The 25,449-nt window shown below is 40.4% G+C and overlaps 2 protein-coding genes across 2 annotated transcripts in view; both read left to right on the plus strand.

Annotated features, from left to right (window-relative positions):
* shpk (sedoheptulokinase) overlaps positions 1–15,609 on the plus strand; it is a 28,633-nt gene extending 13,024 nt beyond the window's left edge. The window contains exons 6-7 of the mRNA XM_061897979.1: positions 9,079–9,279; positions 11,959–15,609. Coding sequence (XP_061753963.1) covers positions 9,079–9,279; positions 11,959–12,347 — 590 coding nt within the window. The 3' untranslated portion in view covers positions 12,348–15,609. The remainder of the gene's footprint in view (positions 1–9,078; positions 9,280–11,958) is intronic.
* Positions 15,610–23,540: 7,931 nt separating this feature from the next.
* The window catches only part of trpv1 (transient receptor potential cation channel, subfamily V, member 1), a 57,479-nt gene continuing 55,570 nt past the window's right edge, over positions 23,541–25,449 (plus strand). The window contains exon 1 of the mRNA XM_061897977.1: positions 23,541–23,772. The gene's annotated coding sequence lies outside the window, so the exon portion shown is untranslated. The remainder of the gene's footprint in view (positions 23,773–25,449) is intronic.

Consider the following 25,449-nt stretch of genomic DNA (forward strand, 5'->3'; position numbering starts at 1 on the left):
TTTTTTCTACATTTAAAACACTTTCTTGTGGTCTACATAGCACACAATGGTGGTTCTTTAGTAAAAAAAAATGGTATAGATTATGTTTTGTAGAACATTTTCCAGCTGCTTTCAGACTGTCTGTTCAGGATGTGGCGTTTTGTGGAAGGTTTTGTTTATATACCTCCACTTTGACTGTGTCTTCTCCCCGTCAGCAATGTTGTAGTTTGAAGCACTTCCATAGCGAGCCTACTGACTGATATTAGTAAGAACTGTACGCTACTTTGTATTCGAAATGGCTACAGCGGAGGATGTACGTGCATGTACGAGCCAGTCTGCCCCACAACAAGAGTATAGCAAAAAATAGGATCTTATTGACCACAACACAAACTACAATGGCGGACTTGCATAAAGCACTTAAGGTAAATTTCTACCATGGAGATATCTGCTGACATCACAATTTGGAAAAATGTCATGAATGGGGAAAAATCCTAATGACTCGTTTGAAGGAAATATGAAGGAAGGCTAGATTGTTTTATAAATATTTCCGCCATGCCTCCATGGTTTGACATTATATTTATTTTATGCTGATCCCCAAAACACAAAAAAGGTACCAATAGGTAAGAGAAGTAGGTTTTGCATAATCGGTCCTCTTTAATGTAAAGTAAAAGGGATTAATCCAGATATCTAAATTATCAATTACTAGTATAATGTCAGTATATAGGATGCATATGTATAGGTATATGTATATATATATATATATATATATATATATATATATATATATATATACACATATATATATATATATATATATATATATATATATATATATACATATATAATATAATTTTCTTGTTCTTTTTATTAAAACAAATGTTTTGGTGTTTTTTATTATTGTTTACCAACTCATTGATTAAGTCTCTGGATAGGGGAAGGGTTTGAGTGCAAAACCTAAATGATTTAAATGGGAGGCAATAGTAGTTTTGGTTTTTGTTTAGTTATTGTGTACTAGCTACTTTGTTGTGTTTAAAAATTGTATTGTGTTTAAAATGTATGTAGCATTTAATACCTCAAATGTAATACAGCATCTGATTTACAACAACTTTAGAACATTCTAAATGTACTAAGATAAGGAAAATGTGTTATTGTGTTTACTTTAGTCACTTGCTGTAAAACATTTTTAGTTCTATGATCTGTTGTCAAAAAAGCGACTCAGGACTTACAATTGGATCGGATCTAAGGCCAAAAAATTAAATCGTTATTGGAGGCCAAAATGTTGATCCGGACATCCCTTTTTATAGGTTCTACCGGTGTGTAACATAATCACGGTTTAGTACATACTTTGGTTTTCGGGTCACAATTCAGTTAATTTTTGGTACGGTGAGGGGAACAAAATTCAATACAAACTGCTCAGTTTTTGATTTTAAAATGAAATACATAAAGAAAACCATACTGATACATTTTTTGAATTAAAGATGTTAAAACCAATCCAATATCAGTAAATCTACCATATCATAAGATACATACATTTTGTTAAATGTGTTTAAATTAGTGTAATATGTAATTTTATTTTGGATTAATAGCACATTTTTATTTTGGGGAATAAACCATGGGGCAACAACACAAAGCAACTGCGAGCTAACAACGCTCCTTGGGTCACACTTTGAATATTCTGAATTACTTTATTTTTAGTAAATGCGAGTGCAGCATTAATCCTTTCAGCTTGTTCTCGACCTCCACCGAACAATGGCGACACACTGCTTTTCCGTCTTATCCACTCGTATTTGTGTACGGATTTCACCTGGAGGCGCGCTTGTGGAGGTGCATGGCAATGTGGAATGTACACGCCTCTTGTCCCTCATTTGAAATGTGTCCTGTATGGGAAAAAGGTACAGAGCCGTATAGAACCAAGGGCTCTGTAGTGAAAAATTAGAAACCGAAAACACGTACCTTGACACCACTCACCACTAATTAATGCTAATGAAAGATGCTTGATTGAACAGCTAGAAATAGAGTGACGGTCTAGCAGCCATTAGCTTGTTCATCAGATAAGCGCTATAACCACACTTCCAGTTGTTGTGGTACCACCTCTATCCATCAAACGTCTCGTAGTCGTATTGCTCTGCTGCTTTGCGGGCCGTTTGGTTGTCCTTGTTAGCTTTCGAAACAATTTGTACATTGTTCATCGTAGCTTTGTGTTATAGATGACTAGGCAAGTTAGTCTGATAGCTACTAAGATTGTGCGATACAGACGATATAAGTTTGGTTGTCGAAAGAGCTTTTAATACTATCGTTATATTGTGATAATGCATTGATGACACATTCTAGCTGTGTCTGCAAATTTGACCGCAAATGAACACATCTTCACAACAATGTTGCATTCATGTCCCTCCACAGTTTATATATCAGTATCCCTAGCCTTCAAGGTGGCAAATAAACTGTTTTTTTACAAGTATCATCCCAGTAGGACAAGGAATAACTAAACATGCTACACTAAGTATAAGAATATACACTACACATTGTAAGAGGACATGCTAACCTCGAAGCTGGAGCCTATCAATGCAAATATTGACTGTAATGATACCAAGTATAACGACAGTATACGATCATAGTGGTTATATCGATTTATTTTCAAATGTATCTGAAAAAAACTTTTGTTTATATCGTTTCAGACCATCCGTGGGGTCACAAAAAGTAATTTTAATTTAAGGCCTTGAAATGTCTAATTTTCTCCTAAAAAATCTCATAAAAGGTCTTACAAACCCCGTTTCCATATGAGTTGGGAAATTTTGTTAGATGTAAATATAAACGGAATACAATGCAAACCATTTTCAACCCATATTCAGTTGAATATGCTACAAATACAACATATTTGATGTTCAATCTGATAAACGTTTTTCTTTTGTTGCAAATAATCATTAACTTTAGATGTTGATGCCAGCAACAGGTGACAAAGAAGTTTGGAAAGGTGGCAATAAATACTGATAAAGTTGAGGAGTGCTCATCAAACACTTATTTGGAACATCCCACAGGTGTGCAGGCTAATTGGGAACAGGTGGGTGCCATGATTGGGTATAAAAACAGCTTCCCAAAAAATGTTTTTCTTCCACAACTGCGTGAGCAAATAGTCAAACAGTTTAAGAACTACATTTCTCAGAGTCCATCCATCCATCCATTTTCTACCGCTTATTCCCTTTTGAGGTCGCGGGGGGCACTGGCGCCTATCTCAGCTACAGTCGGGCGGAAGGCAGGGTACACCCTGGACAAGTCGCCACCTCTTCGCAGGGCAAACACAGACAACATTCACACTCACATTCACACACTAGGGCTAATTTAGTGTTGCCAATCAACCTATCCCCAGGTGCATGTCTTTGGAGTTGGGAGGAAGCCGGAGTATCCAGAGGGAACCCACGCATTCACGGGGAGAACATGCAAACTCCACACAGAAAGATCCCGAGCCTGGATTTGAACCCAGGACTGCAGGACCTTCGTATTGTGAGGCAGACGCACTAACCCCTCTTCCACTGTGAAGCCTCTCAAAGTCCAATTGCAATAAATTGTGGGATTTCTACATCTACGGTCCATAATATCATCAAAAGGTTCAGAGAATCTGGAGAAATCACTCCACGTAAGCGGCATGGCCGGAGACCAACACTGTATCAAAAACCGACATCAATCTCTAAAGGATATCACCACATGGGCTCAGGAACACTTCAAAAACCACTGTCATTAAATACAATTTGTCGCTAGATCTGTAAGTGCAAGTTAAAGCTCTACTATGCAAAGCGTAAGCCATTTATCAACAACATCCAGAAACGCCACCAGCTTCTCTGGGCCCGAGATCATCTAAGATGGACTGATGCAAAGTGGAAAAGTGTTATGTGGTCTGACGAGTCCGCATTTCAAATGGTTTTTGGAAATATTCGACATTGTGTCATCCAGACCAAAGGGGAAGCGAACCATCCAGACTGTTATTGACGCAAAGTTCAAAAGCCAGCATCTGTGATGGTATGGGGGTGCATTAGTGCCCAAGGCATGGGTAACTTACACATCTGTGAAGGCACCATTAATGCTGAAAGGAACATACAGGTTTTGGAACAACATAGGCTACCATCTAAGCGCCGTCTTTTTCATGGACGCCCCTGCTTATTTCAGCAAGACAATGCCAAGCCACATTCAGCACGTGTTACAACAGCGTGGCTTTGTAAAAAAAGAGTACGGTTACTTTACTGGCCCACCTGCAGTCCAGACCTGTCTCCCATCGAAAATGTGTGGCGCATTATTAAGCATAAAATACGACAGCGGAGACCCCGGACTGTTGAACAACTGAAGCTCTACATAAAACAAGAATGGGAAAGAATTCTACTTTCAGAGTTTCAACAATTAGTTTCCTCAGTTACCAAACGTTTATTGAGTGTTAAAAGAAAAGGTAATGTAACACAGTGGTGAACATGCCCTTTTCTTACTACTTTGGCACGTGTTGCACCCATGAAATTCTAAGTTAATTATTATTTGCAAAAAAAAAAAAGTTTATGAGTTTGAACATCAAATATCTTGTCATTGTAGTGCATCAATTGTATATGGGTTGAAAAGGATTTGCAAACCGTTGTATTCCGTTTATATTTACATCTAACACAATTTCCCAACTCATATGGAAAAGGGGTTTGTAAATACAAATTTGAAAGGTCTTAAAAATCTATTAAAGTTACTTTTATTTAAAATCCGCATAAGCTTCATTCTTGCGTTTTTAAATGTTTACATTTTTGAGGATTTAAGGACTGGTGGGCATCGAGGTGGCGGGTTCGATTCCCTCGAGGATGCGTTGACGTGAACACAACAAAGGTAGGATCCTAAAAGATTTATTTAACAAAAAGGGAGCTCTGAACAGAAACACTGGAGCTAATACAAAGGCAAACCAAAAACACTAGTATGAAAACTAGGAAATACAAAAATAGGAAATTAAACTGGCACGTGGGCACACAAAAAAGTAATAAATAAAACATTTAGCATGAGAGCTAATAACAATGTGCGTAGCGTGAGAGCTAGCGAGAATAGAAATAATTGCGTGAAAGCAAACGATCAAAAACCAGCCGTACAGTTGCGTGAGAGCAAACTATGGACCCAGACCGAATGAACAGAGAAGACTGGCTTAAATAGGAGGGTGATAATTAGTGGCAGGTGTGCGGGGCGAGACTAGCTGGTGGACTGATGATTGACCATGGTGACAAAGCAAACAGGAAATAAGGAGTGAGATGGAGAGATATACAAAATGGAAAAATAAATAGTATGTGTAGATCCGAGCAGTGGATCGCAACAGAGGACGCTATAACGTAACTACTAATCGGAAATTTATTAGGCTACCAATGCTGCCTGGTCAGATTTTATTGCGCACCAGCAGCTAGTGTAAGCTGTGCGTGTGCAGCAATTTGTTGTTACATAGATAGATAGTACTTTATTGATTACTTCAGAAGAGTTCCCTCAGGAAAATTAAAAACAGCATAGCATAGCAGCGTGGAAAACTTCACTTCATAATATTGGTAAGGGGAAGTTCAAAGATTTGTGGCTCCAGAACGACCAATTTAATGCATGGTTGAAGCTGGTGGAGGGAAACATATATTAAGTGTTTTCACAGATGTCACAATTTACAACCATTGAGGAGGGAGGCGTTTGTAAACATTGTGGTCAAAGTGAATGGAATGATAATATAAAAGTTCAAAGTCCGGGATACGTCTGTGTCAAAAGCTGCAGAAACGGCACAAACACTTGTACAACTTTACAAATATCAACTTAACCCTCTAAAGTGTTTTGTAGGTAGAGTGACACCAATTGCCGAAGGATATCAATAAGAGATGTTTACTGGTGAAATCATACTATTACACAAAGTTAGCACACACTAATTCCTCTGTGGTAGTAGTGTACTCACACCAGTAAAACTATAACAAAAGAAACATCATTCTCTTATTTCTATTGTTTATTCAAATATTTTTTAGTCAGCTTCTCGTGCCTATTTTTTTCTCCAAGTCATTGCAGCAACTGGCATGAAAAGCTATAAAGTTTGTGTGTTTAGTCTTTACACTCAGTTTATGGTTGGGTGAGCAAAGCAAGAAAGATTTGCGAATGTCATCTTGTCATGCTTAATGAAAAAATACTCCTTGTTTATTAGCAATATGTTTTCAAAAATGTCACACAAACAGGTACAAATGTTGTCATGCAAACCAGATGAGCTGAGCACATTATTCACATCCAAATTCTGTTTTGGGCTTGCAAGCCATAATCGCCTTCTTTCTTTTGAGACAATCACTCTGTCTGCACTCTTGTTTTTCACAACTTTGTGCGGATACTGTAGTATTAGTACTGTAGACATTTTTATTTGTCCGCTCAATTCTGACAGCAGCAAAAACAATGCAAAAGCTATCCATTTAGCTTTAGACAGACACTATATATTGTTGTGCTGTCTCTACCATTGCTGATGTGGATGTTACATGAAAGGGTTTGCAAGAAAACACTTCTATGGCAAATCAGAAAAAAATGGCTGTAATGATGTTTTCTAATATTTCAGTTAGATTACAATAGAGAAGCTTCTGGTGAATTTAGTTGGGGATAGGTTGATTGGCAACACTAAATTGGCCCTAGTGTGTGAATGTGAGTGTGAATGTTGTCTATCTGTGTTGGCCCTGCGATGAGGTGGCGACTTGTCCAGGGTGTATACCGCCTTCCGCCCTATTGTAGTTGAGATAGGCACCAGCGCCCCCCCTAACCCCAAAAGAGACAAGCGGTATAAAATGGATGGTTGGCATTTTGTTTTTCAATGTGAAAGAGTAATGAATGAATTATTATACTGTACTTACAATTAATTAAGGCCCTTGATTTTCCTTTAAGTATTTGTAGTTTTTTTGTCTGAATGGATGTTAAATGATCCTAAATTATATTCATTATGGTCTTGAGAAAAGTTTTAACAAGCCATTTGACATGCTGAAACCGGCATAGACCCTGTGTTTACAACCTCAGGAAGTAAGTCATTGGACACAGGAGGGCTTTAAGAGAAAAAAACAAGTATTTTAAATCAGAGTGTATAGAAGGACATCATTTACGTATTTTGTTGATACTGTTACCGCATCATCCTTTTTTTGTCTGATTATAATTGTGATCAACAATGTAATTATTCAAGATCTTAAAAATTCAAAGTATCAGTATCAGCATTGGTTGGACCAATGCTGCCCCTGTAAATACTTGATATTGGATTGATACCCAAGCGTGTAGTATTTCCTAAAACTAATGTAAAGTATACAAACAATAGAAGAATAAGTGCTTATTACATCTTAACAGAAGTGTAGATAGACACATGTAACAACAGAAAGTTACCAGATATTAACCGTAAATTAGCAAGTAGATTAATAATAGTTCTGATAAAAATAATACAACTGGAAATCACACAATATGTTAATGCATGTATAACAAGCTGTTATGAAATAGTTCTATTATAATTTACATACCAAATAATATTTTGTGATGCCGTTATCGCAGGAGTCTGCAATATTTATCGCGAAATAGATTTTAGGCCCACTCGCCCATCCCTACTATCTACATTACATTAATAATTAATTTATTTTGTTTTCAGAAAATGCCAAGGACCAATAAAAATAACAGGCCATAAATGGCGACTCTTTGAACTTCCCTACCTTTTGCAGCTTTAAACTTTCGAGGTTCCACTGTGCTGTACAGTGCGTCCGGAAAGTATACACAGCGCTTCACTTTTTCCACATGTTGTTATATTAAGCCTTAAGGAATACCTTCAATTGTGTTTTTAAAATTCTACACACGATATCCCATGATGACAATGTGATTTTTTTATTTTGGGAGGGTGGGGGGGATTTTTATCTACTTTATAGAAAATAAAATATTAAGAAATCCCATGTATACATAGGTCTTCACAGCCTTTGCTCAATACTTTGCTGCCAAAGGTGCATCAACAAGGACAGCCTCAATTATTTTTGAATACGATGCCACAAGCTTGGCACAAGTATCTTTGGGCAGTTTCTCCCATTCCTGTTTGTAGAACCTCTTACGCTACATCAGGTTGGATGGGAGGCCATTTTCAAATCTCAGTTGTCCTAAAGCGATTGCTTTGATATCTTGGCTGTGTGCTTATAGTCCTTGTCCTGCTGAAAGATGAACCGTTTTCCTGGTCTGAGTTCAAGAGTGCTCTGGAGCAGGTTGTTTTCCCAGGATGTCTCCGTACATTGCTGCATTCATCTTTCCGTCTATCTTAAATAGTCTCCCAGTTCCTGCCGCTGAAAAAAACATTCCCACAGTATGCACAGTAAAGAGATGGTTGTCCTTCTGTAAGGTTCTTCTATTTTCACAGAGGACTGCTGTAACTCTGACACAGTGACCATCGGCTTCTTGGTCACCTCTCTGACTAGGATCCTAATCCTCAGATTGTTGAGTTTCGACAGACGGTCAGTCCTAGGAAGAGCCTTGGTGGTTCCAAACTTCTTCAATGATGGAGGCCACTGTGCTCATTGGGACCTTCAAAGCAGCAAATATTTTTTCTTGTACCAGTTCCCCAGATTTGTTCCTCGAGCCAATCTTGTCTCAGAGGTCTAGAGACAATTAATTTTACTTCATTCAAGTGTGGGAACTTTATATACAGACCTGTGTGTGCCTTTTCAAATCATGTCTAGCCAACTGATTTTACCACAGATGGACTCCAATTAAGTTGTAGGAACACCTCAAAGATGAGCCGTTGAAACAGGATGCACCTGAGCTCACTTTTGAGCTTCATGGCAAATGCTGTGAATACCTCTGTACCTATGTGATTTGTTAATTTTGTATTCTTAATACATTTTGCAAAAAAATCTAAAATAGAACAACTTTTTACATTGTCATTGTGGGGTATTGTGTGTAGAATTTTGACGACCCAAATGAATGAATTCCATTTTGGAATAAGGTTGTAAGATAAGGTTGGAAAAACGGAAGTGGTGTGAATACTTTCCGGATGCACTGTATATGTTGACATTTCAACCAAATGTAACTTTTGCATGATGTTTGCTTAACCCCTTTAACACTCGTGCACGTTTCTCTTTAACTTCCCAGTTCTTAACATAAGCACCTCAGCACAGTTGACATTCGCTATGCCAGCTGACTTCAAACCTCCCGACTTTCCTCAGCCGCACTCCTCCACCACATTCTTCCCGTACTTTGGCTGCTCGTACTTGGTAGTGGCCGCGTCACTCAATGGAGGCAACGTGCTGGCCTCGTTTGTGCAGATGATCGCTGGCTGGATGAAAGAGCTTGGTATGTTTTGTTTATTACTTATCATGTGCAAACACAAGTGGGCTCAGTGGGAATTCACAGGACTTTACATCAATTTATACTATCTGTGATGATGTGACGACTTGTCCAGGGTGTACCCCGCCTTCCGCCCAAATGCAGCTGAGATAGGCTCCAGCACCCCCGGCGACCCAGAAAGGGACAAGCGGTAGGAAATGGATGGATGGATGGTATAAATGGGAATAAGTGTGTACATAAAAGGAACGTACATTAATTGTTGCAGATAATCTTGGCTATCAGGGTGTGAACTGTACACTTCACATATATTAGTCATGTTTAAAGGAATTTATTGGTTATTCATTATTAAATACTTCAAATTAAATTAAATTTAAATACTTTGCAATTGTTTTAAGCCACTTTAAGATACTATATTTTTCTTTCAGCAATACTTTGTTGACCACATAAAACTAGAAAAACACTTAATGGACGGAATTTTTAGGACAGAACAAAACAGGCAACTTTATTTAATTTTTGTACACACTTCTTAAACTCAAGATGACTAACAGGTGGGAGTTTTTAGCAAATAATCGGCAAATACAGTTTTACCTCAACTCAAGAGTGTTTTAAAATAAGAGCTGTCTCTCGGTTTATTCTTATGCTTGAAGTTGCAAGCAAACATTTGAGTTACAAGCATCCCCACTGTTAATTGGTGGATCAAATGTCCCAGTGAATCCAGTAAGATCCGCCCAAAACATCTGGTCCTAAAGGCTGGCATTCGCTTATAGCTTGAGATGGACACAATTATTGTTTTCTAACCATGGGATAGAAGAGAGCGAGTGTGAAGGACAGTGTTGAGAATAAGAAATGGATAATAATACTTATTGAATTAAATAAATATGTGTAATCGACTTGGTGAAGCAGTATAAGCGTATCACTGCTGGAGTTTTAACGCCAGACAAGGAATTAAAAATAACATCTAAATATTTATCCATGGAAATATGGCAAAGCTGCTGATGGTGTTTTTGCCAGCTAGAATGAGATACAGTAGAAGTCCACTTTCCAAGGTAAATGCGCTACATTGTTGTTATTATCATAAAAGTACTGTAGTAGTTTGTACTAAATCCTATTGTATTGTTTTTATACAATATTTCTATGTTAAATGTTAAAATGATGCGGTTTTTGGAAGGGCAGCTACCAATAAAATTATCAGTTTAGGGAGACTTTGTTTTGAGATACTAATGTTTCGAGTAAGGAGCTTTGTCCCAGAACCAATTAAGCTCGTCAGTTGAGGTACATTAAAGGGGAACATTATCACAATTTCAAAAGGGTTAAAAACAAAAGAAATCAGTTCCCAGTGGTTTGTTTTATTTTTCAAAGTTTTTTTCAAAATTTTACACCTCCCGGAATATCCCTAAAAAGCTCTAAAGTTCTTGATTTTCGCTATTTGCGATGCGACTGTCCATTTCCCTGTGACGTCATACAGGGCTGCCGATACAAACAACATGGTGGTTACCACAGCTAGATATAGCGACATTAGCTCGGATTCGGACTCGGATTTCAGCGGCTTAAGCGATTCAACAGATTAAGCATGTATTGAAACAGATGGTCGGAGTATGGAGGCAGATAGCGTAAAGGAAATTGAAGAAGAAACTGAAGCTATTGAGCGAATAGCTATTAACGCTATTCGGCCATAGCATGGGTGTACCTAATGAAGTGGCCCATAACATGGCTGCCTTATTAGCATCGCCGGTAAAATGTGCAGACCAAACGATCAGGACTTTCGCATCTTGTGACACTGGAGCAACTTAAATCCGTCGATTGGTAAGTGTTTGTTTCGCATTAAATGTGGGTATCTACTTTCAAATGTACATACAGCTTGCGTGAATAGCATGTTAGCATCGATTAGCATAGCATGTTAGCATCGATTAGCTGGCAGTCATGCTGCGACCAAATATGTCTGATTAGCACATAAGTCAACAACATCAACAAAACTCACCTTTGTGATTTTGTTGACTTTATTGTTGCAAATGCATCTGCAGGTTATCCATACATCTCTGTGCCATGTCTGTCATAGCATCGCCGGTAAAATGTGCAGACACTCAATGGGGGTCTGGCGGTAGATTTCTTGCAAGTGGTGCAACTTGAATCCCTCCCTGTTAGTGTTGTTACACCCTCCGACAACACACCGACGAGGCATGATGTCTCCAAGGTTCCAAAAAATAGTCGAAAAAACGGAAAATAACAGAGCTGAGACCCGGTGTTTGTAATGTGAAAATGAAAATGGCGGCTGTATTACCTCGGTGACGTCACGTTCTGACGTCATCGCTACACTGCCGATAAACAGAAACGCGTTTAATTTGCCAAAATTCACCCATTTAGAGTTCGGAAATCGGTTTAAAAAATACATGGTCTTTTTTCTGCAACATCAAGGTATATATTGACACTTTCATAGGTTTGGTGATAATGTTCCCCTTTAAATACTGCAACACGACATTCATGCAGATATCATAAATGCCAACTAAAACTCGTATTGTTAGAAAAATATACAATGATTTATGTAACAGGAATGAGATGTTTTGCTGTGAAAAAAATAAACATAAAAAATGGTGACCTAACACTTTTGCTCTGTACTGTATACCACATATTCTAGCCTTTCCAGGTCAGCCACTCACATTGCAGTAAAAGTATTTTGTACTTTGACAGGCGTGGAGCTGAGTGATCAGTCTCTCTATGACAAGATGATTCAATGTGCGCTGGAACATGAAAGCAGCGAACTCCAAGTGATTCCGACCATCCTGGGAGAAAGACACGCCCCTTTCTCTCTGGGTCAGATGAACAACATCTCTACATCCAACCTTTCTCTGGGTCACGTGACGAGAGCGGTATGCCGCGGTATCGTGGATAACCTCTGCGCCATGATGCCTGCGGAGCTTCTGCGACAGGCGGGGATCAGCAGGATTGTGGGAAGCGGGAGCGCCATTGCTCGTAATGAGGTTCTCAGACAGGAAGTGGAGAGAGCGTTCACTCAGACTGTGATATACAAACAAAGTGCTGACTCTGCTGTGGGTGTGGCTTTGGTCTTCTGTGACTGACTTGGATCCACTGAGGATGCTTGTGTCTGAGTGACATCTTTCTTGTCAAGCTGGCTAACTAGTAGTTTTGTTTAATCGAAGGGTTAAATGGGCTAACGCATTGGTCTTTTTTTTAATCTATGGCACATTCTAGAAAAAAATTCAATACGGACCACATAACAGTGTGAAAGAGTATATAAAATAGGTAGGGAAAAATATTTGTATGGCATATATTGCAATACTTTCTCCACTGATAAAATATAGATTTAAATTTATATCGATTTTATTTTTCTTTAGTCGTAATGGCTTTGAAGCCGGTTGTAAGTCATTTTCCATGGCTTCCCCTAACTCTCCCATGTCCGAATTTTTTCCTCCGCAACCGTCGAAGCCGCACACCACTAGGCCTGTCGGTACCCGTCTGCTGCCTCCGGAGTCCCATGAGCCAAAAGGACCCAATAGGACTCTTTTTTTCAGCTTGACGGCATCCCTCACTGCTGGTGTGCACCAGCGGGTTTTAGGATTACCGCCACGACAGGCACCAACACCCTTGCGGCCACAGCTCCAATCGGCCGCCTCGACAATAGAGGCATGTAACATAGTCCAATTGGACTCAATATCCAGTGCCTCCCTCGTGACATGTTCAAAGTTCTTCCGGAGGTGGGAAATGAAACTCTCTCTAACAGGAGACTGACAGACGTTCCCAGCAGACCCTCACAATGCGTTTGGGCCTGCCAGGTCTGTCCGGCATCCTCCCCCACCATCGCAGCCAACTCACCACTAGGTGGTGATCGGTAGAAAGCTCCGCCCCTCTCTTCACCCGAGTGTCCAAACCATGAGGCCACAAATCCGATGACACAACTACAAAGTCGATCATGGAACCGCGGCCTAGGGTGTCCCAGTGCCAAGTGCACATATGGACACCCTTATGTTTGATCATGGTGTTTGTTATGGACAATCTGTGACGAGCACAAAAGTCCAATAAGAAAACACCACTCGGGTTCAGTTCCGGGCGGCCATTCTTCCCAATCGCGCCTCTCCAGGTTTCACTGTCATTGCCAACATAAGCGTTGAAGTCACCCAGCAGAACAACGGAATCACCTGAGAGATCACTCTCCAGTACTCCCTCAAAGGAATCCAAAAATAGTGGGTACTCTGAGCTGCATTAGTCATATTATTGCCAGCTGCACACACAGACACATACATAAAATGAAAGTGAACAAACGGGATGTACTTAAAGAATTTGTTCGGAAGGCAAAACAGAAAAAGGGTATAGTCTACTTAAGTTGTACATAGAACACCAAAAAAGGAAACATATGGCGTTAGACCAACCAAATATTGCATGATATCCTTTGATATTAAATGATTACTAAAATTTGCATTTTTGCAAACTTTCTGTTTTTCACCCATGGATTGCTGCTTTAGGCCATGTCCACACGAACACAGATATTTAATAAACGCATACTTATCTCTGCATTTAGGCCTCTTGTCCACTCACAGATGCATACTTTTGCCTTTAAAAACGCAGACTTTTGCAAGCGCCAAAGTGTAGAGGTCCAAAACTCGCCACTTAGCGTATGCGTGTACAGAGCACAAACAGAGACTTGTGATGACGTCGCGGTCATTTCCAAGCTCAACAACACAGCCTTGCTGCCTTTAAACACACTATAAGATTACTTAATGTATGTTTGAACATAAAAGTGTTGCTAGTTTCACTCAACATTAACAAAAAAGAATCAGCGAAATGGGCTTTGCAACATTCCCGCCGGCGCTAATGACAGTCAGCTGTTTTGGATATGATCACTGTGGAACTTTCAACTGATGGAAAACCTTTGACATGCAAGGCTTTTTGCTGTGTGTCATAAGAAAAGTGCAACAATACTTTATGTTTTTAGTCCTTGTTTAAGGACAAATCGTGAAATTAACTTAAGTGTCTTGCGTCCATTTTCATAGATGTTGCCGGGCGCGACCATGCTCGCCCGTAAACAGCAATTTAAAAAAAAACGTGTCCTCATTGTAGTGTGTACTGATGTTAAAGACAATATATACTTAATTACACATGTAATATATCGCTATAACCAATGACTAAATGCTTTATAATTCCATGACAGTTTTGCAGCGGCACACCCATGTCCGCGCATTTTATATAGACACTTAAACATGCAAAAGGGTTTCGTTAGTGTGTGCTGATTAGAAATAATGTACACTTCACAGCACATGTATTACATCACCATGTGGCTGAACATGTTATAATTCTATCATTAGATTAGATTAGATTAGATAGTACTTTATTTATTCCGTCAGGAGAGTTCCTTCAGGAAAATTACAATTTTCAGCACAATCCCATTCAAGATCAAACAAACATTACAGGGAGACAGAACAGGATCGCTGACGGGTCTGCCGGCTTCCAGCGCCCCTTACAGAAAAGATGACATAGAGGTAAACGGGGGGGGGGGGGAGATGGGAGAAAAGAATAGAAGATAAAAATAAAATTTTAAAAATTGGTCTCAGCCTGGGCCCTGGAGTGGGGGTGCAGACTGAGGCCAAGGGAAAAAAACAACAACTCATAGCCATAGTACACATCCCTCTTCCATGTGTGTAAGAGGGAAACATCAAACATCAAAAAACACAGAGGACATTAAAGACATTAAAGCAGCAGATACAACCAGACACTTCTACATACATCTATGAATAAAAAGCAAAATAAACATATCCACTGTGGTGGCCTCTGCGGTGTTCCACGCCATTGTCCGCTGGGGAGGAGGGAGCATGGCCAGAGACAGGAGCAGACCCAACAAAGCAACCGAGACAGCCGACTCCACTCGGCCAGTGTCCAGTCCGCATGGATGAGCGAGGATACGTCCAAGGTGACTGAGGTGTCCGACACCTGCTCACCCAGCCAAGACACCGCGAAGCCTCTCCGTCCCAGCGCTCAGTGCTAGCTCCGCAGCTCTGTCCCCCTCATCCGCATCTCCTCCAGTCCCTCCAAACCGACTCTGGTGTAGCAGAGACCCAGCAGCTGGTCTCCATGGCCAAAAGGCTCCCGGGAGGCGGATCCAGAAGTCCACAAAAAAAGCACCACAGAGGTCACGAAAGTGCCACCCCTTGTCACACAGTCCCAAAGGGTCCTGGACCAAAATGCAAAAAAATATAATAACACATGAAAACAAGAAGGAAACACAAAAGGATGATGCAAGAGCACAGAGCTCCTGCCTACAGCAGCCACTCCAGCAGCGCCATCTTGGAAAAAAAAAAAAAAAAGTGTTGGGTTTCAGCAGCAGAGGCGTGCATTCACTCTAATAATGTTCCCAGGATTCTGTGTACGTGCTGGAAGGTTTTAAAGATAATGTAGATGTCATTGTACATCTAAAGTAGACCAAAATAAACATAAAAGGAAGTGTAATGCCACCAAGTCAGATATTGCTGCTTTTTTTCAGGTTTCTGATTGGACAAAATATGCATGACAACTGGGGTATGCGTTTGTGTGTAGACATAGACACTTTTAAAACTACACTTGTGTGAATGGACATTGTTTTAACCCAAAATATGTATTTTTGAAACTCTGTGTTTGTGTGGACATGGCCTACACATCAGTGCGCTTTTTTTTTTTTTTACTATTGCCTGGTACCTAATAAAGGGGACCTTCTGCATGCACATCGCCTACCTTCTCTGCATTACTCATGCTTCTCATCGTTTGCAGACAGGAAGTGGCATGTTGCGAGCTGCACATACACACACGCGCATGCACACATACACACACACAACGAAACTGAACAAATGGGAAGTACTTAAAAAAAGAATTGGCTTAGAACAGTGGTTTCTTACATTTTTCTCAGCAAGTACCACCTCAGAAAACACTTGGCTCTTCAAGTAGCACCGCAACGAGCAACATTGAAATACAATAGCGTAGCAGGACTAAGGTTTCATTTAACAAGCATATCGTAATATTTTTACACAATTTTGGCTACACAATTTGAACAGTAAAACTGGGTTTGAATATAGAAACAGAAAACACTACTTAGATAATGAACCAAATCTTTGGCGCAGCACTAAATGGGCCCTGCGTACCACAACCACAGTTTGAGAATCATTGGCTTATAAGACAAATCCGAACAAACGGTACTTAAGTTGTACATGGAAAAAAACATCCATCCATCCATCCATTTCTACCGCTTATTCCCTTTGGGGTTGCAGGGGGCGCTGGTGCCTATCTTAGCTACAATCGGGAGGAAGGCGGTGTACACCCTGGACAAGTCACCACCTCATCGCAGGGCCAACACAGATAGACAGACAACATTCACACACTAGGCCAATTTAGTGTTGCCAATCAACCTATCCCCAGGTGCATGTCTTTGGAGGTGGGTGGAAGCTGGAGTGCCCAGAGGGAACCCACGCAGTTACGGGGATGCCATGCAAACTCCACACAGAAAGATCCCGAGCCCGGGAGTGAACCCCAGACTACTCAGGACCTTTGTATTGTGAGGCAGACACCAGGGGCATCACTAGACCTAATACCGTACTGGGGCACACCTGCGGCACAAATGATTAATGTGAGCGTGCTAATCGCGCGCGCAAAAACATTTTTTAAGCACTTATTTATCATAAAAATACATAAATAGTGCTTTAAACTATGAAATCATATCAGATTATGTTGTATGGATCTTTGATTAACCACCTGAAATTAACTAATGCATTTGACCTACTTGTGCACTTTTTTACTCCAGACTTCTAAACTGCTACTGGTAAAACCAAAAAGGAAGAACAATGAATCTTTTTGAAATATATATTGCAGTAATCATCTGCAAATTTAACATCTACAAAAGTAAAACCAAATATAAAGCACCCCTACATCTCTGGGTTCTTTTATATTATTTAATTTCCATTTATGGCAATGTGGCTAATCCTATTTCAGATACACAAAACTATAAAATATAAACAAAACAAGACAGCCACAGTAGTAGAATAAATGAACAACTGTTGTGTGTCTGTTCAGGGAATCATTTTCTGAGAAGTAAACTGTAACGTCTCATTTTCATTTTTGCAAAGTGGTCAATCACTCTGGACGGACATGGAAATATTACAGTAACTGTTATACAGTTGACCAGTGGTTTCCAACTGCTGGGTCGTGACATAAAAGTGGAATGTGTGTCATTTTCAGTGAGTCACAGTAAGATGTGTGCATTAAAAAAATAAAGTTTAGGGAGAAAAAAAATACAATTGTGGCAACAAAACCAGATTATTTTAGCCTTTTTTCTAGTGACTATTAGTGAGTATTTTAGCAAAAGGCAAACCGACTAACAAGTTGGAGGAGGACTCAGGACAGACATGGAAATATATTTTTAAAAAATCTAAATGGGGCAACAAAACCCGATATTTTCAGCCATCTTTCTGTAAACAAATACAGAAATGTTACTATTTTTTCTGGAAACAAAACCAGATGCTTTAGCTGTAGCCATTTTTCTGGTGACAAAACAAGATTATTTTAGTCAAAGTCGCACCGATTAACAAGACAAGTCTACTGTGTTATTTTTCTGTGAAATAAACTTGAATGACTTAAAAATTGGCTCACGACTTGATGAAATGGAAAATTTTTTTTCTTCCTGAAGATAAACCATTTGAGAAGCACTCAACTCACACATGCTTACTCCAAATCATCATTGATGCAGAACCAGCAGACAATAAGCAACATTATGTTTCATGTTCATTGGAAATTCCCCCGACAGCTCGTACAGCAAATGAATATGTTTGTCTTGATACAAGGAATAACGTTAGCTAACTTAGCATCAACTTAAGACAATGATGTTGCCTAGCTAGCTAGGACTTCACTTACATCTCTCATTCCTGCTGCTTCTTCTCTGGTGGGGGCGAATAACTTTCTTAAATCCATCTAGGAGTTACAGTTTGAGTCAAATCAAAATCAAAATAATGTAATTAACAAATTGTTGTTGGCTAACGTTACCTACCTCAGCAGTGATTCTCTCTCTCTCTCTCTCTCTCTCTCTCTCTCTCTCTCTCTCTCTCTTTCTCTCAACCGAAGTCTGATCCACACGTGAATTAATTACCATATTAATTAGCCATGTGCTCATTGTTAATGGAGTGAATACAGTAGCAATCAATTACCATACTAAGTAATATGTGCGCTGTCGTCTATGTTATGTAGACTTAAAACTCTGAAGCGTTTTTTTTTTTATTGGTGAAATTTTTACTGGGGCACTGCAGATCAACAGTGGGGCACGTGCCCCTGGCAGACACACTAACCCCTCTGCCACCGTGAAGCCCTGGAAAAAACAAATAAAAAACAAATAGCGTTATATCAACTTCATGTTGCAAGAAAGCATTTGAATTTAAATTTTTGCAAGCTTTCTGTTTTTCACCCGTGGACTGCTGCTTTAGCCTTGTTATTCCTCCCTGCTTTTTCCTTATTGCCTGGTACCTAATAAAAGGGACCTTGTGTTTGCACATCGCCTACCTTCTCCGCATTAATCATAACTAATGTTTCAAATTATTGTCAGAGACAGGAAGGGGCATGTTGCCAGCTGCAACAGTCAGGAAGTGGTATATTGCTAGCTGCGCACACCCACACATGAAACGACACTAAGCAAATGGGAAGTACTTAAAAAAAGAATGAAGTTAGAAGACAAAACAGAGAAAAGTGTAACATCGTGGGGCCGTATAGCTCGGTTGGTAGATTTGCCGTGCCAGCAACTTGAGGGTTCCAGGTTCAAACCCCGCTTCAGGCATCCAAGTCACTGCTGTTGTGTCCTTGGGCAAGACACTTTACCCACCAGCTCCCAGTGCCCCCCACACTGGTTTAACTTAGATAATGGGTTTCACCATGTACAAGCGCTTTGAGTCACTAGAGAAAAGTGCTATATAAATATACTTCACTTCACATCAGTCAAAGTTAATCAATGTAGCCCTTAATCACAAGTGTTTCGAAGGGCTACACACACCACATGATATCTCCTGATCTAAAACCCACATCCGGGCAAGGAAAAACTCCACAAGCCCAAAATGGGAAAAATAAGATACTTTGGGAAGGGGCCACAGATGTGGAGACCCCGCTTCTTGGTGTTCGGGTGCAATGGATGGCAAGTGGGTACAGTTATTGAATTACTATTGATAATGTGAGAGTAGTAGTAGGAGATGTTCTTTCATGTCTTAGAGGAGTGGTCCATTCCGGGTCACGACCTAGAACGTATAGCGCGTCCTCCAGACTGGTACCTCTTCAGAGTTTGTTGGTGTAGTCCTATATTTAAGTTGTACATGGAACAGCAAAATAGGAAACACATACTGTTAAAGTAACCTTACTTTGCATGGAATCTTTTAAAATAAAATACTTGAAGTTTCATTTTAAGTGAAATCATTTAATTAATGCACAGTGAAGCCCACAATGATTAACGCCTTTGCAACGTTCTGAGTTAAAGATTTTTTTGAATGTGTTGAAAGAATATCTTTTAGCTGGAAATCCCAAAATAAGTCTTAGAAAGAGAGCTATTGTCACATCCTTGTGACTGTTTTTCGACTTGTGTTCCCCCCCCCATTACTTTTATTTTGTAGTTTCGACCTACCCTGTCTTTCCTATTACTGACTACCACACCTGTCCTTGATTGGCAACCAGAACACACAAGGGCCCGGTTGCCATTCAGTCTCCCATTTAGTCTGTTAGACAGCACCGGTTGATTGTCGCATGTCAAAGCTATGCTCTGTTGTTTGTTTTCTTAGCACTGCATGTTGCTAATCTTGATTTTCATCAAGGGAAATTCAGTCACTTATGCATTTACTTTAGCATTCTCCTTCCTTTGCTCTTTTCACTACTCCCTCGTGAGTGTGTTTTTTTTATTCCATCCATCCATTTTCTACCGCTCATTCCCTTCAAGGTTGCGGGGGGCGCTGTGTGGAGTGTCCTCCCCGTGATTGTTTCTTTTATTAAATATTATTTTTACTCACCTCCTGCCCCCTGTCTGCTGCATCCTGGAGTCACGTCACCAAAACTGCTTTCCACACTTCTACTCCTGACAGCTATATTAAAACAAAACTTTCTCAACTCATAACTTCATACAGAAATGTCTAAGTCAGTGGTTTTCAAATGGGGTTACTTGAAGGTATGTCAAGGGGTACGTGAGATTTTTCAAAAATATTCCAAAAATAGCAACAATTCAAAAATCCTTTATAAATATATTTATGGAATAATACTTCAACAAAAAATGAATGTAAGTTCATAAACTGTGAAAAGAAATGCAACAATGCAATATTCAGTGTTGACAGCTAGAATTGTGGACATGTTCCATAAATACTGATGTTAAAGATTTATTTTTTTGTGAACAAATGTTTAGAATTAAGTTCATGAATCCAGATGGATCTCTATTACAATCCCCAAAGAGGGCACTTTAAGTTGATGATTACTTATATGTGTAGAAATCTTTATAATTGAATCACTTGTTTATTTTTCAACAAGTTTTTATATTTGTATCTTTTTTTCCAAATAGTTCAAGAAAGACCACTACAAATGAGCAATATTTTGCACTGTTATAAATTTAATAAATCAGAAACTGATGACATAGTGCTGTATTTTACTTCATCTCTTTTTTTCAAACAAAAATGCTTTGCTCTAATTAGGGGGTACTTGAATTAAAAAAAATGTTCACAGGTGGTACATCACTGAAAAAAGATTGAGAACCACTGGTTTAAGTAACTAAAATCCATTCTCTACCGCTTGTCCCTTTCGGGGTCACGGTGGGGCTGGCGCCTATCCCAGCTGCACTCGGGCGTGTCACAGTTAGTTGGTGACAAACCCCAAGATGGAGAGACGGAGGCAGGCATTGAATAAGGAAACATGGTTTTAATATAAAATACTAGAACAAAACCAATCAAAGGGGACAAACAAAAAGCACGCACATGGGCGGATAACAAACTAAGAGAGCTAGCATGGGAGCTACAAAACAAAAAGGAACTTCAGCATGGAAAACAGAAGTTGTATTTGTACTTAGTAAAACAAACTGGAAGCAGGGAACAAAAGACAGTAAGCTAAAAACCGCTATCAAACATACCTTACTGCAATCCTGCATTGACACGAAAGGGTGGAAATGACAATTAAGTGCGACATGCAATTCAATAATCCAGCCGTGACTGGATGGGAAGAGGGGTCTAAGTTGGAGTGGACTGATTGAAACCAGGTATGTCCAGGTGCCAATCAGCCACAGCTGAGGGGGAACACAGCACTCAGGGAGAAAGACAGGAAACACTACACACAGAGGAAACTAAGACAAATGCAGAGGAAAAAACTAAAACAGTCAAACTGTCAGAAGCAAGCCTGACAGCAGCCCCCCCCTCCCATAACGGATACCGTGCATTTAAGGAAACCACCCCCCCTAGGAAAAAAAAACAGTCCAAAGTCACGGAAGGGTGGAGGGAGGACAAAGAGGTGGGCCGCCAGGCCAAGTGTCCCGGCACCCAGCGGGGAAGAGTCAGGTGGCGACGGCGAATAGAACGCCGCTGCAATTGGCGAGGAGGTCGCCCATGAAACGACCACATCCGTGGCTGACAAGAGTATTTTGGCGCCCTCTGCTGACCCACCGGACAGGATGGTGGCGGCGCCCTCTGCTGGCCCACCGGACAGGATGTTGACGGCGCCCTCTGCTGGCCCACCGGACAGGATGGTGGTGGCGCCCCCTGCTGCTGGCCCACCGGACAGGATGGTGGTGGCGCCCCCTGCTGCTGGCCCACCGGAGAGGATGGTGGTGGCGCCCCCTGCTGCTGGCCCACCGGACAGGATGGTCGTGGCACCCCCTGCTGCTGGCCCACCGGACAGGATGGTGTTGGTACCTCCTGCTGCTGGCCCACCGGAATGTGTGGTGGAGTCTGCTGGCCCACCAGAGTGCATGGTGGCGTCTGCTGGCCCACCCGAGTGCGTGGTGGCGCCTGTTGCAGACCCACTCGAGATGATGGCGCCGTCTGTTGCAGACCCACTCGAGATGATGACGCCGTCTGTTGCAGACCCACTTGAGATGATGGCACTGTCTGTTGCAGACCCACTGGGGAGAGAAGTAGCTGTGCCTCCCCAACTGCACAGCTACTCCTAGCCCCCCCCTCAAGGGACGGATCCCAGACGTCCTCAGATGGGCCCACAGTCAACAGGGGTGGGTGGGAGAGAGCTTGAAACCTGGCCGAACTCTCTTTTTAATTAGCCATTAATTTTAAAGCTAAATTAAGCCTCTCCACCACAATCTCTGTGGGGTTCAAATTTGGCTGGATTATTCTGTCAAAGTTTGTTGTTGACGAACCCCAAGATACAGAGATGTAGGGAGGCATTTTGCAGGAAAACATGATTAAAAAACAAAACAATAAGACAAAAACAAACACAGGGTTCAAACAAAAAGCACGCACGTGGGCGGATAACAAACTAAGAGAGCTAGCATGGGAGCTAGAAAATAAAAAGGAACTTTAGCATGGAAAACAGAAGTCGTACTTGTACTTCAAAAACAAACTGGAAGCAGGGAACAAAAGACAGTAAGCTGAAAATCACTATCAAACATAGCTTACCGCAACGCTGCATTGACACGACAGGTAGCAATGACAAGTGCGACATGCAATACAATAATCCAGCCGTGACTGGATGGAAAGACAGGTCTAAATAGGAGTGGACTGATTGAAACCAGGTGAGGCCAGGTGCCAATCAGCCGCAGCTGGGGGGGAACACAGCACTCAGGGAGAAAGACAGGAAACCAACAAAATAAGAGCGCTGACAGGAAACACTACACACACAGAGGAAACAAAGACAAATGCAGAGGAAAAAACTAAAACATAGTCAAACTGTCAGAGGTGGGCCTGACAGGGCGGAAGGCAGGGTACACCCTGGACACGTCGCCCCCTTTATTGCAGGGCCAATACAGATAGAAAAACATTTAAAATATGCAATACATCGCAATTGTTTTTTTTTCGAAAATGTGACACATTTTAAATTGACTTCTCTAATACCCATACCTAAATTTTACACCTCAATATTTTGTTTCTCATTTTTAGCTAGAGAAGAAAATATTACAACCACAGTAATACACACTTTTAAATTTGATACCTATCTGACAGTGTCAATCACAAATAAGACTTATATTGATGTGTTAAACCACGTTTGGCCTGGCATGTTTTAATGAAGGGAATGTGTGCGGAAGCCTTACACCGTATGCTCGATGCTACACAGCTGGTCAATAAATCCTCCTTTCAAGCACTCACATCTCCACTGATGTGCTCTGATATCCTCTAGGGCAGGTCATTCTTCCCCCCGCTGGCTTCTTCTCACTTCTCTTGTCTGCGTTACATTAAAGCAGCATCTTCGGACACACCCAGAACCTCCTCAGAAGACCCTACTCACTGTGTGTGCGTGTGTGTGTGTGTGGGTTGTTGTTTCTGTGTTAGAAAAGGACAATCATAAGCTGAATTGTGGACCTCTGTGGTGAGTCAAATCTCCTTTTTTGTTTCAGAATCTTCAAAGGATTACTTTAGTTTCATTTTGTATCGTGCATGAAATTCTATCACACAAAGACAATAAAGTGTCGTTTCTATTATGTTTAAAAGCAGCCAGTCAATAATTGCAGTAGGAAGTATGAATAAATAATACAGAACAAACTACTTTAGGTCTAATGTTCTGGTCATAGTCTGACATTAAAAATGCATTTTTTTGTCATTGAAAAATGTTTGCCTGTGTTTTTCATCTTTTTCCACTAGATTGCTTTTTGTTCCTCATGTTTTCACACTGAGTCATTCATTCCTTCATTTAGAGCAGAAAATAGTAACAAGTTCCTGTTGTTATTATTATTATTATTGTTATTCACCATTTATTCCTACAATTTTCATACATTTTGAAATAATATGTTTTATTCATTGGATTTTAGTTTGTAAATATAAGACGTGTAAGGACATCAGCCCAGCTAAATTGTTCGCTGCAGTCATGACATCTTTTTATAAACCAACTCTTTGTTAGTCACTGAGGGCAAAAATCACATGTCTACTGCAGAGGTGGTCATGTTTTAGACACAGTGTCATGGTAACTTCAGGGTGCACTTCTCCAAACACAGATTACAAGACTAGAATAGAAAAAAATGATCATATTGGGATTGCAATACATACACTTGACGGTACAGGGAGATCACATAAGGCAGTTAATTTTTATTTTTTTTAATTAATCAATTTAAAGGCGTACTGAAATGAAATGTTCTTATTCAAACGGGAATAGCAGGTCCATTATATGTGCCATACTTGATCATTTCGCGATATTGCCATATTTTTGCTGAAAGGATTTAGTAGAGAACATCGACGATAAAGTTTGCAACTTTTGGTCGCTGGTAGAAAAGCCTTGCCTGTACCGGAAGTATGTGCTCGTGATGTCACGAGTTGCAGGGCTCCACACATATTCACATTGTCTTTAATGGGAGCCACCAACAGCAAGAGCAATTCGGACCTAGAAAGCGACAATTTCCCCATTAATTTGAGTGAGGATGGAAGATTCGTGAATTAGGATATTGATGGTGAAGGACTAGAAAAAGAAAAAAGAAAATTGACGGCTCCGGGCGGCGGCAGTGTGAGTGTTTCAAATGTAATTAGACACATTTACTAGGATAATTCTGGAAGATCCCTTATCTGCTTATTGTTTTATTAGTGTTTTAGTGAGATTTTAAAGATTGTAAAAACATACCTCTAAGTTGGATGGCTGCGGTGAACACGCAGTGTCTCAGAGAGAAGCCGAGCAGCCAAGCTCACAGCTGCCTTTTAAACAGCTGCTGCAGGACGACGAATAATCCAATGATTTCTCCTGTAAGATATATATCACAATTTTCCCATCCAAAAACATGCTGGTTGACGTAGAGAAAACATGTTCGCTTGACCGCTCCGCTTCACATCAAACAAAAAAACACCGGCTGTGTCTCGGTGCTAAAGACAGCTGCAATCCACCGCTTTCCAACAACAGCATTGTTTTTTATAGTCTCCATTATTAAATGAACAAATTGCAAAAGATTCAGCAACACAGATGTCCAAAATACTGTGTAGTTATGCGGTTAAAGCAGGCGACTTTTAGCCACGAGGGGTGCAGCGCTAATATTTCCTGACAGTCCGTGACGTCACGCGACGTTTT

This window comes from Nerophis ophidion, linkage group LG04 (genome assembly GCF_033978795.1).
Source record: "Nerophis ophidion isolate RoL-2023_Sa linkage group LG04, RoL_Noph_v1.0, whole genome shotgun sequence".
Taxonomy (NCBI): Eukaryota; Metazoa; Chordata; class Actinopteri; order Syngnathiformes; family Syngnathidae; genus Nerophis; species Nerophis ophidion.